The sequence below is a fragment of the Cnephaeus nilssonii genome (genome assembly GCF_951640355.1).
Source record: "Cnephaeus nilssonii genome assembly, chromosome: 7".
Lineage (NCBI taxonomy): Eukaryota > Metazoa > Chordata > Mammalia > Chiroptera > Vespertilionidae > Cnephaeus > Cnephaeus nilssonii.
Window position 1 is genome coordinate 100620308 of NC_137078.1, and position 16044 is coordinate 100636351.

General features: G+C 64.6%; 1 protein-coding gene across 4 annotated transcripts in view; it reads left to right on the top strand.

Moving 5' to 3' along the window:
• Window positions 1-16044, top strand: part of ACOT7 (acyl-CoA thioesterase 7) — a 66222-nt gene that overhangs the window by 22166 nt on the left and 28012 nt on the right. For all 4 annotated transcript variants that reach the window (XM_079777214.1, XM_079777216.1, XM_079777213.1 and 1 more), the window contains exons 2-5: window positions 6129-6246; window positions 10393-10549; window positions 13317-13408; window positions 15220-15334. In XM_079777214.1, coding sequence (XP_079633340.1) covers window positions 6129-6246; window positions 10393-10549; window positions 13317-13408; window positions 15220-15334 — 482 coding nt within the window. The remainder of the gene's footprint in view (window positions 1-6128; window positions 6247-10392; window positions 10550-13316; window positions 13409-15219; window positions 15335-16044) is intronic.

A 16044-nucleotide genomic window follows, 5' to 3' on the forward strand; every position in this document is an offset into this window, starting at 1 on the left:
CAGTGTCTGGATGGTTGTGTTCCCTGGGATGTCAGTGTCTGGATGGTTGTGCTCCTGGGATGTCAGTTTATGGATGGTTGTGTTCCCTGGGATGTCAGTGTCTGGATGGTGTGTTCCCTGGGATGTCAGTGTCTGGATGGTGTGCTCCCTGGGATGTCAGTGTCTGGATGGTTGTGTTCCCTGGGATGTCAGTTTATGGATGGTTGTGTTCCCTGGGATGTCAGTGTCTGGATGGTTGTGTTCCCTGGGATGTCAGTGTCTGGATGGTTGTGTTCCCTGGGATGTCAGTGTCTGGATGGTGTGTTCCCTGGGATGTCAGTGTCTGGATGGTTGTGTTCCCTGGGATGTCAGTGTCTGGATGGTGTGTTCCCTGGGATGTCAGTGTCTGGATGGTTGTGTTCCCTGGGATGTCAGTGTCTGGATGGTTGTGTTCCCTGGGATGTCAGTGTCTGGATGGTTGTGTTCCCTGGGATGTCAGTTTATGGATGGTTGTGTTCCCTGGGATGTCAGTGTCTGGATGGTTGTGTTCCCTGGGATGTCAGTGTCTGGATGGTTGTGCTCCCTGGGTTGTCAGTGTCTGGATGGTTGTGTTCCCTGGGATGTCAGTTTATGGATGGTTGTGCTCCTGGGATGTCAGTGTCTGGATGGTTGTGCTCCCTGGGATGTCAGTGTCTGGATGGTGTGCTCCCTGGGATGTCAGTGTCTGGATGGTTGTGTTCCCTGGGATGTCAGTGTCTGGATGGTTGTGCTCCCTGGGATGTCAGTGTCTGGATGGTGTGCTCCCTGGGATGGTAAAGGTCAGGCACGCGGGGTGTGTGGCGGGATGGTGCGGACGTCCTCTGGGTGGGAGGTGTGCCGGGCATGCCGAGAGGAGAAGCCAGGGTTGCCTAGGCACGGCGTCCACACCGCAGGGAGGGGCAAGTCCAAAGGGCACCGCTTTGGGCCGGGGCCTCTCCAGTCCGCCTGGCTGTGGCTGTGGCTGTGGCTGTGGCTGTGGCTGTGGCTGTGGCTGTGGCTGTGGCTGTGGCTGCGGGAGGGACCGGAGACAGACGGCGGGGCCATGCTCACGCTCCTGCTTCGGCGCGGCTTGTCCCTGAAGGCGCTCAGGAGGCGAGTCGACGAGGCCTTTCCCAGGGAGAAGACCCAGCCGTGAGTTGGGGGCTGCGAGAAAACTCTGGGGCGGCCAGGGTGGGTGTGGGGGAGACCCTGGTTGGTCCACCAGGTTGGGAAGAGCTCAGCTATCTAGACACTCGGCTCTGGGGTGCCCCGAGGCCTTGGGGGCCTTTTCTCTGCCCGAGGGGATCCCTGGACTGGACCAGACCCAGCATGCGGCCTCCTGGGGGCACCGAGCCCACTGCGGGGAGCAGCACAGCAGGCCGCTGAGCTCAGGGGCGGGGCGGGCGGGGGGGCGGCAGGAAGAAGGGGCGGCTGCTGCCCTGCGCAGGCCAGGCACACAGGGTCCTGAGCACCCCGCTGACTTGAGGGGACTCAGGGACGGGGGTGCATGAGGGTGGGAAGGCTTTTTGGCAAGGTTTTCCGCCCTGACTTCCCCCAGGTAGACACGTTGGGTGGTCGGCAGCTCCGTACCGGGTAGAGTTGGCCGCCCTGCCTGGCTTCCGGCTCTGAGCATCCCTGCTGGCACAGTCCAGGGCAGCCTGCCACTCCCTCCCTGGCCGGCAGCACCGGCTCTGGGTTCGGGTTGGGGCGGCGCCAGGAGCCTGGTTTCCTTTCTCCTTAGCAGGGGGTGGGGCCGTGGGGCAGGGCGGATCGCGGTCTGTGCTTGAGGACGCGCTGGGACCGGTGGCCTTTAAAGAAGCAGAGGTGCGTGCGCTGTGCACCGGGGGCTGGGAGCGAGTGCAGCGTGCGTGCCAAGCCGTGCGGCATTCTGTCCTCACTTTGTCTCTTGCCAGCACCTGCCCGACGTGCCCCACAGGCCAGTGGAGTGGTGCCCAGGGCCAGGCAGGACGGCAGGTTTGGGGAAGGACTGGCTCCTTCATTCCTGCCGCGGCCATGCCTCAGTGGGTCAGGGGAGGCGGTCCGTGCACACCGGCTGGGCTTTCCCTGTTCCTGCTGGCTGCGGGCTCCCCGGGCAGAGGGCCCTGCGGAGGGGGGCGCTGTGCATGGCCTTGGTCATGACACGCCCAGCCTCCTCTCACCTGCCCCGGGGCCACCCTCGCTGGATTGCCTTCTTCCTGACGCCCTGGAGGGCGGTGGCTGGAGAAGGGCGTGCAGGCCCTTCCGGAGGGGCGGGACGTGGGGGGGGGGGGCTCTCCTGGCAGCCTGCACACCTGAGCGGGCAGGAAGGGAAGTGAGGCTGGCTGTTGGGGGCGGGGTGCCAGCCGAAGAGAGCTGGGCACGGCCTCCCCCTTCCCCGGGGGCTGGGCAGGCGGCCTTGGGGCCGGGCTCAGAGGCCAGCTCCCTGAGCAGGAAGCAGGGCGAGCATCTGATGGGACGTCTCCCGGGAGCCGCACCGGCCCCAGCCCTCCGCCCTCCGCCCTCCGCCCGTCGGATGCGGTGGAAGGTCCTGGTGTGGGCCCAGCGGGCCTGGCCTTCGCTGAGAGCCAGACAGACGCAGGGCGCTGGCCTCTCCCACGGCCTCCCAGAGGCCTCGAGGCCCCGGGGACTGCCTGCTCCCCTGACGGGGCAGCGGAAGGGCTTGTCGGTTTATTTTCTCCTTGTGATTATTTACAAAGTGAGGTTTCCATGACAACCGGCTTCTGGTCACTCCGCAGAAGGGCCAGGCAGCCGCTTGCTGGTTGGACTGCGTAGCCCGGAGGCCAGGGTGCTCCCCAGAGCCCCACCCGGCAGGAAGCGGGGATGGTGTCTTGGTGGGGGGGTAGGTGACTCGGTGACGCCCCCCCGCCCTGGGGTGTCCCAGCCGCTCGCTTCCCAGCCAGCACGGACCTCCAGTCGCCGGCGCCCCAGGTGGGCCGCTGTGGCAGGTGGTGGAGGAGCGGGGCCCTGGGGCCATCGGGGCGGCGGGCTTCCTGAGCGCGGGGCGCCGTGCCTGGCCCGTTCTCGCTGACCCCTGACGTTAGGTGGGTAAGCAGAGCCAGGACAGGAAGTCCCGCCTCCGGGTGGCCACCTGCCCTCGAGGGGGTCCCATCACGGGCGGAGCCGGGACCGGGGAGCGGGGACCGCAGCTGCTTGTCTTCCTGGTCTCGCTGTCCTTTGTCACGCCGGCGGGTCTACGGCTGTGCCGAGCGCGGCTGCGCTGCTTGCCTCGGCCCAGGGCCCCCGGTTCTTGGGAACAGGGGCGCTTCCCCCGGCTCCTGGCCCTGCCCTGGGGGGCTTCGGAGGACCCAGGGCTTGCTCCCGGCCCTGCCTCTTCTGGGGCCTGTGGTGGGGTCTCTGGGGGTTGAGGGGACTTTGCCGGAACCTTCGTAAGCGGCCAAGTGGAGAGGATAGCGGGGCACGTTTCCATCGGGGCCCCCTGGAGAGACGGTGCTCGTGTGGGCCTGGCCCGGCCCTCCAGACCTGAGGTGCAGGCTGCCTGCTGTGAACCCGCCCTGCCCCCCACCTTTCCCGCCTGGAATGGCACCCAGCTTCTCCTCCCACCCCTCCTTCAGGCCCAGTTCAGAGCCTGCCTCCTGGGTGCCCCCCCAAAGCCCTGCCCTGTGCCTCCCTTGGGAGGGGCGGAGGGTCTGTGGTTGCCTCTCTGGTTTGGGCCTAATTCCGAGGGGACAGGACCAGGGAGCCTCCAGCGCCATCCGCCATCCAGGAGGGTCCTGGGAGCTGTGCCCCGGGGCCCGCCTGACCTCTGCAGGCCCCGGGCCGCGGCTTGGGGTGCAGGGGAAGCTGAGATGCACCGCACGGCGGGCTGTGCCGCCGCCGCCTCCTATGACAGATGGATGCTTTCGCTTCACTGTCGGATAAACGGCCCCCTCCGTTGCCATGGCGCTCACAGCCCTGTGTTAATTTTAGCGCTGACATTTCCCAGTCAGAGCCGAGATGCTGGCCCGCGCCCAGGGAGCTGCGAGGGGCAGGCAGGGGTCAGCCCCCTGCGGAGCGCCCACCAAGGCCCGGGGCCAGCGGGCTCGCCCTGGCCACGTGCTGCTGCCTTCTGGGGTGGAGCGGGGGCCGCAGGGGGGACAGGCTGTATGAATTTGGGGGTGCCATAACACGACTACAGACCAGGTAACTTACGGTAAAACAGTAGAAATGCATGCTCTCATCTGGGGGCCACGAGCCCCAAATCCAGGGGCGGCAGGGCCGTGCCCCCCGAAGCCCCCTTCCTCGCCTCGTCCAGCTCCTGGGGACGGCTGGCAACGCCCCGCTCCTTCTCAGACACACCCCGATTCTGCCTCCCTTGTCATAGGGCCTTCTCCCTGTGGGTCCAAATTCCCTCTTCTTTTTTTGGTAATAGTTTTGTTTTATTTATTTATTTAATATTTATTTTATTGCTAACAGTATTATAGATGTCTCCCATTCCCCCCCTTTACCCCCCTTCGCCCAGCCCCTACCCACCCCCCAGGTCTTCACCACCCTATTGCCCGAGTCCATGGGCTGTGCATATCTATACTAATAAAAGGGTAATATGCTAATTAGACCGGAGACCTTCTGGACGAACTTCCGGATGTCCTTCCGGACAAAGCCGCAGCGGCTGCCTGAGGCTCAGGAAAGCCGCAGATGGCGGCTGCCGTTGCCCAGGGCCTGCCCGAGGCTCAAGGAAGCTGGGGATGGTGGCTGTGAGCTCAGGCAAGCTGCGGATTGTGACTGCCCAGCAGCCCAAGGCTCAGTTAGGGGCGATCAGGCTAGCAGGGGAACAGTCAGGGGGCGATCAGGCCAGCTGGGGAGCTGTTAGGGGGTGATCAGGCCAGCTGGGGAGCTGTTAGGGGGCGATCAGGCCAGCAGGGGAGCTGTTAGGGGCTATCAGGCTGGCAGGCAGAGGCGGTTAGGGATGATCAGGCAGGCAGGTAGGCAAGTGGTTAGGAGCCAGTGGTCCCGGATTGCGAGAGGGATGTCCGACTGCTCAGGCCGACGCTCTCACTACTGAGCAACACCGTCCAGGGCTCCAAAGTATTTTTAAGTGAACGTTTGAGAGGCCAAGTGACGCTTCTTTCCTGTGATCTGGGTTCCCCTGGCACCGCTGCCCCTGCGCCAGTGATGCGGGCGAGAAGCCAGGTCGCCTGAATGGGCTGTGGTTCTTGTTTGGGCCCAGGCGACAGACCGACGGCTGATGCGGGTGCCCCTGGGTGGGCCGGCTGAATACTCAGGAGAGCGGGCAGGGTGCGCGGGCGGACACTGTTTCTGGCGGCGTGCAGGTTGCGTGGCGCTGCCCATCGCGGTCTCTGTGTGGCCAGCCCGCCCTCCGCGGTGAGAGGGCATTGCCAGTGCACAGACGGGAGTGGAGGGATGAGCGTGTGGGCAGCTGGCCTGGGGCACCCAGCTCATTGGCGCTGGAGCCAGGACCGCCCTCAGGCTGCCTGCCTCCGGGAGGGAGGCGGAGGGTGCTGTCGGGGCCACGCTGGCCCGGGGGCCGAGCAGGCTGGTGACCTAGGGGTGGGTGCTGGGCATGCTGGGACCCTGGCACGTGCTCAGGGCCTGTCCCTGCGCGGGCGGAGCCCCACGATGGCTTGTTGGGGTTTCGGACTCCGTGGAGCCTCCCTGCCTGGGCCGCCGCGGCCAGGGCATGGCCCTCCTCCGGGGGAAGTGGGGGCAGGCCAGTGGGCATGGGGCGGCTGGTGGGCAGCGTCCGCCGCTGCAGGCTGCCAGGCTGGGCATTGCCGCGTCTCAGAGCTGCTCCTCGGGACCCCCCCCCGGAGGTGGCCCCAGGTCTGTTTGTCTTCCGAGGGGTCGGGTCACAGCCTGTGTCCTGTGCTCCTTCAGCTCTGCTGCTGGATGGGAACGAGGAGGGGCGGCCGTGCCAACGTCTGGCCTTTTCCAAGGCCCCACATCACCCCTTCCCGGTCGGCGCTCCAGGGGAAGGCCCCCTGCCCCCCTCTCTCCCGTGGAAACAGGACCCCACAGCCGCTTCCCTGGCCCGTGAGGTCAGCACCCCTGGCCAAACGCGGGACACTTCTCTTCCCTCTGGGAGCGTCGGCCCCTGTGGAGGACTCCTCCCCGCGGGCCGTCACTGCTCCTGAGGAGTCCTCCCTGAGGCCTCCTCCCGCCTCTTCCCTCCGCAGGATCATGCGGCCCGACGACGCCAACGTGGCCGGCAACGTGCACGGGGGGACCATCCTGAAGATGATCGAGGAGGCGGGCGTCATCATCAGCACCCGGCACTGCAACAGCCAGAACGGGGTGAGTGCGGCCCCCGCCGGGCTGGGGGTCAGAGGAGTTTGGTGGAGGAGCCCCCGCCCCCCCCCCCCCCCCCCCCGCACGCCCAGGCCCAGGGGCTTCCAGAGGCTGCGGCCCGATCATCCCGGGCAGGGCCCCTGGGGACGCCGTGGGCTGGGGCTCAGCTGGGCCGGGTGGGGACCCAGAGACTGAGCTGAGGGCCTGCCCACCTTTCTGTATTTTTGAAATTGTTGTGCCAGGCTTTAGGTTAGGTGTTTAACCTATGCCGCCATCTTGGTTTCTCTCCCTGCCCACCTTTCTGGAAGGGTCATGGTTTCTAGAATCTTCCTGGAGCCCAGACCTCACAGAGCCACGCCTGCATGGGTGGCAGTTTATTGTGGACATCAGACCCCTGGGCCCGGTCCCTCCCCGGCCTGGCTGAGCCCTGGGTGCCTGTGGAGTGGTGTTCCTCACCGCAGGGTCGGCTGCTGCGCCCCAGACCGCGGGGCTGGCATTTTCTCTGCAGTCTGCCGGCGTGCGGGAAGCCACCCTGGGGTGCGGGGCCGGGGAGGGTCTGTCTTGCACCACAGCCACCACCTTGGGGCCAGCAGGAAGCGTGTGGCTCTGTGTGCCTGAGGCGCCCCTCCCCCGGCCCGGGTAGCCTCCTGCTGTGCTGGGAAGAGGCAGATCCAGCACTGGCTGTGTGTGTGTGTGTGTGTGTGTGTGAGTGTAGCGTGCATGTGTGTAGCCTCCTGCTGTGCTGGGAAGAGGCAGATCCAGCCCTGGCCGCGCACGTGTGTGTGTAGCGTGCATGTGTGTGCCTGTAGCATGAACCAAGCTGGTGAGTGTGTGTGTGTGTGTAGCATGCATGTGTGTGCCTGTAGCATGACCCAAGCTGGTGAGTGTGTGTGTGTGTGTAGCGTGCATGTGTGTGCCTGTAGCATGAACCAAGCTGGTGACTGTGTGTGTGTGTGTAGTGTGCATGTGTGTGCCTGTAGCATGAACCAAGCTGGTGAGTGAGTGTGTGGTGTGGGGGGGTGGACATGACTGGGGCCCGGGCTCAGGGCGGATGGGAGTGGCTGAGCTGGGAAGGCGGCTCCCTGCCTGGCTAGGAGTTTGCGTGTATCCTGGTGCCCATGGAGTTCTGGGGCCAATCCGTCCCGTTCAGAGCGCGCCCTCTGGTGGCCATGGGGAGGCGAGCCTGAGCCTGAGGGGCTGGGGCTGGGATGGGGGCCAGGTGCCTGGCAGACCCTCTGAGGGAGACACTGAGGGTCCAAGGCAGGCTGACAAGACAGGCTGGGTGTTGGGGGGAGGAGCCCCAGGACTGAGGAGTGAGGAGGAGGAGGCTGGGAGGCGAGGGCGCCGCCGCTGTCAGTGCTGTGTATGTAGGCCTCACGGCACCGAGACACAGCTGTCCGTACTGTCCCACTGCCCAGGGAGGTCGGCTAGTTCCTTGAGGCCGCACAGGGAGCAGGTGGTTGGTCTGGGCAGGAAATCCAGGCCTCGAACCCGTGCCTTGAGCCCTGGCCCCTCCTCCCCCTTCCCTGGAGTGAGCCTGGGGTGTAAGAGGGCCAGCTTGGACCTGTCAGCTCGGCGCTGCCTCTGGGCTGGTGTCCCAGGAGAGGGATCTGCGTCCAGGCTCAGGAGGGGTTGTGAGCCCAGGGCAGCTGCAGAGGCTGATGCTGGGCTCTGGGTGGGACCGGGGACCCCCCACCCACATTCCCTGGTGCCTCACCCGTCTGTGGCTGTAACAGTGTGAGGTTCTGTCTCCAGGCCTGGCTCCACCAGATGCTTCATCGTCCCCTTGACCTTGAGGGGCCCAAAGACCTCCAGGCCCACCCAGGCTGCTTCTCCACCGTCTCCCTCTCCCGGGAAGCGGCCCGGCCGCGACTCAGGCTCAAAGCCTGGAGCCTCTGCTGCCCCGCTGTGCCCTCCCGAGGGCATGTCGGTCACTCTGCGGGCTCCACCCGCTGCATGTGCCCAGCCTGCCAGGTCCTGGGAACAGCCGCTCCCAGCCAGGCCTCCTCCCCTCACCATGGCCAGAGCTCTGACACAGGCCGTGGGTAACAACCCGGGAGGTGGAGGGATCCCGAGTGGCTGCCCACCGAGCACAGTTCTCTCCCTCCGTGTTGTAAGTGGGAGAGGACCAGGCTTAAGGTCTATGCGTGGCCTTCCCACCGGGAGCCGCAGGCCCGAGGCTTCCCAGGTGCCCGCGCCGGCCTGCGTGCTCTGGACAGGTCTGTGCTGGGAGCATCCTCGGGACAGCACTGAGGTGTCATCCCACGCGTGCCCTGGTCACGGGAGGAGCACCCATGCCCTTGGCTAAAGATTCACGCAACTCTGGGCGTGGACTCAGTCTCCCAACACCTCCAGAGAGGCCCCCGGCCTGGGGCCCTGCTCTCCCCTCTGCCTGGGGTGCCCACCCCATGGCTTCACCTCCCCTCATCTGAAGCTACCCCAGCCCACACCACCCTCTTCAGAGCAGCCTCCAACCAGTGCCCAGGCCGGGCATGTGCCCTGACCTCCTCCCTCCACGCGGCGCAGCGCCTGCTCCACAGATGCTGCGAGGAAGGCCGTGCCTTTTAGCCGTAGACAAGCTCAGGCCTGTCCACGGCCCACGTGTGCGCGTGCGAGGAACCAGCGGTCCCACTAAAGATACGGGTGTGTGTGGCATCTGTGTGGCATAGCCAGGCCACAGGTAACCGCCTGCAGCCCTGCCAGCTGGCGCCTCATTCCTGCCCGCGCCTCTGAGCTGCCTTTCCAGCCTTCCGCCAGTGGGTGGTGCTGTAGCCACATGAACTTCCTCGAAGGCGGCACCGCATTCCCTGTGTTCCCTGCCATGATGTGCTGCCAGCAGCTGCTGTGTGTGTGTGTGTGTGTGCGCGCGTGCACGCGCTTGCGTGTGTGCGCGCGCGTGTGTGCGTCTGTGTGTGCATGTGTGCGCGCGCGCGTGTGTGTGCGTGTGTGTGTGCGTGTGTGTGTGCGTGTGTCGGCGGGGTGGGGACAGCAGGCGTGGCCCTTTGGCTGTCACCCTGAGCCCTGCCTTGCTGAGACCTGATGCAGGCCTCCACCTCCGGCCTCGCAGGGCCCAGGGCCCGACCGGCCGGCTCCCCGCCCTCCCCCCAGTCGGACCCGTGCTGCTGGCCGGCTCCTGAGATGGACGGCTGCGCTCAGCGCCCTGAGTGGCGATGAGGACCCACAGCCCCTGCTCAGGCGCAGGGTGTCCTTCGAGTCGTGCAGTGCGCGGTGACATGGGCCACGCCAGGCGCTGCGGCCTGCTGAGCGGTGCTCGGGGAACACGTCACCGCGTCTGTCCTGCCCCCGCAGGAAGCAAGGCAAAGGGTGCTGGGCACTGAACTGCTTACAGCTAACAGGTGGGGTGGCCCAGTTCTCCAACGACGGAAGATTCCGGTCCGGCCAGCCAGGGGCTCTGCCATGGCGTGTGGGGAAAGGCGATCCTGGAAAGGAGCGAGGAAGCCCTTCGTTCCCAGGAGAGGAGCTTCCTGGAGGGGGGGGGGCGGGGTGTTGTAGAGGCCCTGGAGCCCCGAGCACTTCCTGGCCGTGGGCACCGGAGCGTCCTGGGGGCTGGGGGCCTTTAGTTCCGTTTGAAGTTTGAGTCATGAGAATGGGCTGCCTGGTTGCAAGATAAGTGAACTTTCAGTAAGAGAACAGTGACGCTGAGGTGCGTATCACCGGCAGGTTCCTTCCTGCTGTTGAGAGAAGCAGGGCGTGAGCGTGTAGTTTAGTTTCACACAGTTATTTAGGGTGAAAGCTGCAGGACGCGGATCCAGGCTCCGGAGCCAGCGAACCCCTGTTCTTAGGGGAAGAGCCCAGAGAGGGAGATCCCCAAATAGAAACGGCCATCTGTGGGGAGGAGCGGCTCCCTCCTCTGCCTCCTTGTCTGCTCCCCAAGTTTCCCACATAAGCACCCGTCTTCTCACCTTCCATCAGGCGAGTGATACGTGTCTTTTGTAGAAAAACGGGGGAAAAGAAAAACGCCGGTCGCGGTCCCACCACGCAGTCACGGCGCGACCTCTGGAGGGTCCCAGGGCGTGTCTCCGCCTCCCTGATGTCGCATTTAGGAATATGTGAAAAAATCAGGGCAGTTTTGGGGGCTCATCTCCGGGGTGGGGGCTCGCCGGCCGGGCTGACCGTGTCTGGTCTCTGCAGGAACGCTGTGTGGCCGTCCTGGCCCGGGTCGAGCGCACCGACTTCCTGTCGCCCATGTGCATCGGCGAGGTGGCGCACGTCAGCGCGGAGATCACCTACACCTCCAAGCACTCGGTGGAGGTGCAGGTGCACGTGATGTCCGAGAACATCCTCACAGGTGACCGGGCGGCCCAGCTGGGGTGGGAGCCGCAGTGACGGCAGCGATGGGGGCGGGGCCTCCTGGCCCTGGATGGAGGGGGCGCTGCTCGAGGGGCTGGTCCTCGCACCCCCACAAAGTGAGCAGGTGCCGGCAGCGAGCCCAGGCCTGAGTGAGGGAGCCCTGCCGCCCGCCTCTGGCAGCTCGTGCCGGGCAGAGGGTGGGAGTGGCTGCTCCGGAGGCACAAGTGCCCTCCCCTCCCTCTGCTGCCTCTCCCCTGCGCCTCTTGCTCCCCCCCTCCCCCCCGCTCCCCTGCCCCAAAAGGTTTAGGCTGAAGCTCACAGGGCGACCTTTGACTCTGGTTTGATCCGAATATTCTCTTCCTGGGTGTGGTAACCATGGAAACCCGTTTTCATCCTCCCACTGGGCGCTGCAGGGGAGCGTGGCTTTGGTTCTAACTGGCACTGGCTGCTTTTTATAGCCCGGCTGCTGCCGAGAACTCAGCCCCTCCATCCCCTGGCTGCTCACACCCCCTCCTCCCCCGCCCCCCGCACCCAGGCCTAGGAGAGCCGAGCCCACTCCGGGTCTGGAGGAGGGAGCTCCTCCCGACAGCCCCCTCCTCGGCTGAGGCTGCCTGCAGTGCTGGCTCAGAGCTCGGGGAGGCGCTAGAGGCTTCGCCCCCAGGGCAGGAGCACAGGGTGCCCTGGGACTTCGGAGGCCTCGGCGGGCCCGGCCAGTGCACACCGGACCCTTTAGCTGAGCCAGGGCAGGTGGCTCTGCATCAAAGGAACCTTTTGCCGTGGGTCTCAGGCTGCGGCACGGAGCCCTCGTGGGCGTGAGGGCAGAGTGGGCGAGAAGACAGCCCTGCCCTGAGGAAGTGCCCACCTCCCTGAGCACCCCGTCCCCGTGCCACGGCCTGCAGATGGCATCAGGACCGGACTGCCCACCGAGGAGAGCGGAGAAGCCGCTCAGACAGGCCGGGCGCACGGCCAGCTCTCCGAGCCGCGCCGGGCTTTTCCCCCCGTCCTGGTCCTCTTGCCCTGGACCCGCTAAAGAGCCGCCCCTTCTTATCTCGCCTGGGCCCCCATGTTTGGATCGGTTTGGTCTCTTCTGGGACCCTGGTCTCCCAGGCCTCCCTGACCTGGTGTGTCCCCTGGGGTGGGAGCCCTCTGGGGACAGGGCGGTGGCTGCCTGTCCACCGCAGTCCCCCACGCCCAGAGCGGTGCCTGGCCCTCATGAACTCCGCCGGTTGGGCGGTGAGCTCTGACAGGTGGGGAAACTGAGGCTGGCAGGCAAACGGCCCGACACGGCTGAACATGAGCTGTTTGCGCGACATCTCTGTTCCTCAACCCCGTCCTGTGTCCCTGCCGCCCGGGCCGCGTGGCCTGTCGGGAGGCGCTTGAGCGAGCACACCCAGGCAGGCAGGCGGCTCTTCATCCCGGCACCTGTCATAATATTCCGCTAACTGGGTGTGATTGCTGTGAATTGCTCCAGAAAGTAGCTGGGAGCTCCCAGGATTCTGAAACAGACGTTTCTAATGCCGCAGCTGCCTTTCGACGGTTTTATTAAATGATGGGAAAAGTGCAATTAGTATGTTTTGCCTCATTTGCTCCTTGGCGCTCATTTGGGTCCAGAGGAGGGCCACTCGGGGTTTCCATGGAAACCAGCTTGTCAGGCTGGCTCTCGCTGAGTCAGACAGGAAATCTTTATTCCCAAAAGCAGGCTGTCAGATCCGCTTTCCGTCGAAGTGCAGGGAAACGATTTCCCGTGTTTCCTGCTGTCCCGGGTGCTGTGGACCAGAGCTGCCCCCATGGCCCCCCCCCTCTCTCTCTTTCTCTCTCTCTCTCTCTCTCTCTCTCTCTCTTTCTCTCTCTCTCTCTCGTTCTAATTGATCTAATCAACCCCCTTGGGCGCGGCTGGTCCTTGGGGCTGTGTTTAGAGGGGAAGCCGCAGCCCTGGACTCACCGGGGAAGGCAGGTCCGGGGGAACTGCTAGGGAGTGAGCGCCTGGAGGGACTTGGGGGGCCGCTGGGCTGCTCCCCACTGCCTCCCCCTTTCGCTGGGTCTCACGTGGGAGAGGCAATTAGAAACAACATATTGCTTTCAGAGAGGAGGGGAGAGGGAGCAGGAGAGAAACATCAGTGATGAGAGAGAATCACTGACTGGCTGCCTCCTGCATGCCCCCTCCTGGGGATCGAGCCCACAACCCAGGCATGTGCTCTGTCCAGGAATAGATCGATGCTCAACCACTGAGCCACACCAGCCAGGCGTAAGAGGCAATTTTTAAAAGACATCCTTGCAAATACTTCCCTGAAATTCCTGGGACCCGGGAGGCCTAGGTCTGAACTCGGAATGGCACCGAGTTGCTGTGTGACCCTAGGCAAACGCGTTGACCTCTCTGAGCGTCAGGTTCCTCCTGTACATGCGAGGGGTGTGGACCAAGTGATTTCTTTTGGCCCGAGTTTCTCAGCAGATGGGCAGCCCCACTTTGCCCTCTATTTAACCCCTTCAGAGACAGCCTGTCTGGTTTCGGGGCCTCCGTGTGAGCAAGCGCCAGAAAGCCGACAGGCCTGGGGAACGCCCCCCCCCCCACACACACACACCTTAAACCAGGTGATCTGAAGTCTTCCCAGCAGCCTTTGCGAGTGGCAGGATTGTGGGGAGGGTCCCCTTGCTGGGGGTCTACCCTTGCACCTAAAGGCCTTGGGGGTCAGGGGTCAGAGATGGTGGCGTTCTGGGCGCCCCGCCCTCTTTCCCGAGGCCCTCACTCGTGGCTTTCTTCTCCGAAGGCACCAAAAAGCTGACCAACAAGGCCACCCTGTGGTACGTGCCGCTGTCGCTGAAGAATGTGGACAAGGTCCTGGAGGTGCCTCCGGTTGTGGTAAGGAGGCCCCTGCGTTTCTCACCGGGCAGATGACAGGAGCCCGGCCACTCTGAGGGTCGCAGGCATCCCAGGAGAGCCAGGGGGACCGGGGGGTGTCCCTGTCTCTCCGCGTAGGTTTCCTTCAGGCTGGGTGTGTGAGTGTGGCTGGCCCAGACCCCAGGGGCACTCCTCCCGGGCCCTTCATCCCTCTCTCTGACCAGACAAAAGGCAGGTGACGGCCATGCCTGGGGTGGGGTCCTTCTGCCTGTTGACCTTAGACAGACAGACAGACAGACAGACAGCTGGACATTGCTCCCCAAACTGGTTTACTCAGGAACAACAAAGAGTGGCAATTTGGGACATACAGTCTAATGGCGAGCCACCCACAGTCCAGAGAACAAAGGAGAGGCGGCTCTTTTAGGGGGGGAGGGTGCAGAGGGGCTGCTGTAAACAGAGAATCCACTGGGGAAACTGGGAGTCCAAAGTGTGGCTGCTGCTCATTGGCTGAGTGGTTGCCAGGCGAGAAGACCCTCCTCCCTCCTGCTGGAGTGGCGGCCGAGACAGGCCTTCCTGTTGGGGATGGAGTGTTTCTCCCGTGTGGGGGAGAGGTGAGTGGAAGGCAGGGGAGCCCTCCACCTCCAATGTCACGAGGTTTCTGTTCATGAACCTTCACAAGCTGAGAGCCAGGACCGCGCAGCCCTGCCCGGCCAGCCTGCCCCTCCCAGTCCCTCTGGCCCGAGGACCTGAGGGTAAGACAGCCCGGGCTTCCCTCGGTGGCTGCTGTGGAGACGCATCTTTGCTTGGAGAGGCCTCGTCATGCCTGTTCTTGGGGCGCCGGGTGGGCAGGGCCGGCGGGCAGCTCGGGTTCCTTCCCCACAATTACTCCCTCACCTCCTCCTCTTGTAACTCCCGTGTCCCTGGATGTTCCCAGGACACGTGTGAATGGCTCGTCCGTGAGAGCCACTGCTCTCTGCTCTCACCCCCGAGGAGAAAGCAGGTCTAGAGGGAAACAGATCTGGGCCCTCGTGGCACGTGCCCCTGCACGGCGCTTCCTCCCTGCCGTCGAGGTGTCTACAGAGCACGTTTCTAAAATAATGAAGCTGGAACCAGGCGCTACTGGCCCCTGGCACTCCTTGGCTTGTGGCCACATCACCCCAGTCTCTGCCTCCGTTGTCACATGGCCCCTTCCTGTGTGTGTGTGTGTGTGTGTGTGTGTGTGTGTGTGTGTGTGTGAGAGAGAGAGAGAGAGAGAGAGAGAGAGAGAGAGTCTCTCGGAGCCCCAGCTTTTGAGCCGCAGAGGGGCCGTCTTAGCTTCGCCTGCACGTTCCTCTCAATGTGCGGCCTGCTGGTCGGCGGGGGGCAGCAGAGCCGGGCTGCCAGGTGCGGGGGGCACGCGGCACCTGCTGTCTCGGGGGAGTGGGTGCGGCCTGGATTCTGAGCTCTGTGTCCGGGAACGAACCGTAGGAAGGAAGGGGCGGGCGGGGAGTAAGGGCTGAGGTAGTCAGTGTGGTAACGTTCTAATAGGAAAAAACTGGGAGCAAGCCGAAGGCCCCTTGTAATGGCTCCATCACAGAGGTTACGTTATGTTGATACAGCAAGAGGGGGAAGTACTGTTCCTTTCTTTTAAAATACTGTTAGGTTTAAAGCCCACGAAGAGCATGAAGGAACTGTTACATACAGGTGGGCGTGGAAAGAGTTCCAGGCAGGATGTGATGGGCGGGGGGGCTGAGATCTTCTCGGTCTCTGTGATGTTGCTGTTCATATAAACGTGTGTTATCAGAGGGAGGAGGCCTGGCCCGGCAGCCGGCTGACCCCTGTCTGCCCCGCAGTACGCCCGGCAGGAGCAGGAGGAGGAGGGCCGCCGGCGCTACGAGGCCCAGAAGCTGGAGCGCATGGAGACCAAGTGGAGGAACGGGGACATCGTCCAGCCCGGCCTGAACCCAGGTACCGCGGGCGCACGGGGCGATGGCTGTCGGCCGCTGGCAGGTGACAGGCGGCCGGTTCGTGAGCGTCCTCCTGGGGTTAGTGCGGACCCGAGCCCTTCCCAGTCCCAGGCAGCTGGGGTGACCGGGGGCCAGGCAAGTCCCCGGAGGCCTCGGTGCACTGGCCCCGTAGGAGAAGGCGTCAGGCCGGGCATGGCCCGGGCCCGTGTGCCCGCGCAGGGACCGGCTCCTGCGGGTCCCCAGGTCGCCCGGGAGCGTGTGTGTGGCATTCCCACCGGGTAACAGACAGAGTGACGGCCGCGCTCTCGCGCTGGCGACAAAGCTCTGGGCCACGCCTTCCTCTCCGGCGGCGCCTTCCCGTCCCTCATCCTTCACGTCCAGGGTGGTCCTGCTTTAACGGAATGTCCACCCAAACCCAAACCAGGTCATGGGTGTCCCCTCCAGCCTCTGCACCCCAAGTCCTTAACAGCGAAGCGGAGAGGCCCCTGAGCGCGGACGCCCTCAGGGCGGGGCTGTGCGTGGCTCTTTCCTGTCCTTTGCGGGCGGGACCGAGCCAACGGGAGCAGGCGGTGGGCCCATGCGTGGCGCAGGGCCAGGCCCCGGGGGACGGGTTGGTACTGGCTGCTGGGCTGGCAGCGCCGGCTGGGGCTCTGATGGTCCCGGCGTCCTCCTGGCTCCTTGGGCTGTGCCTTTCCGCCCGGTCCCCCGGGC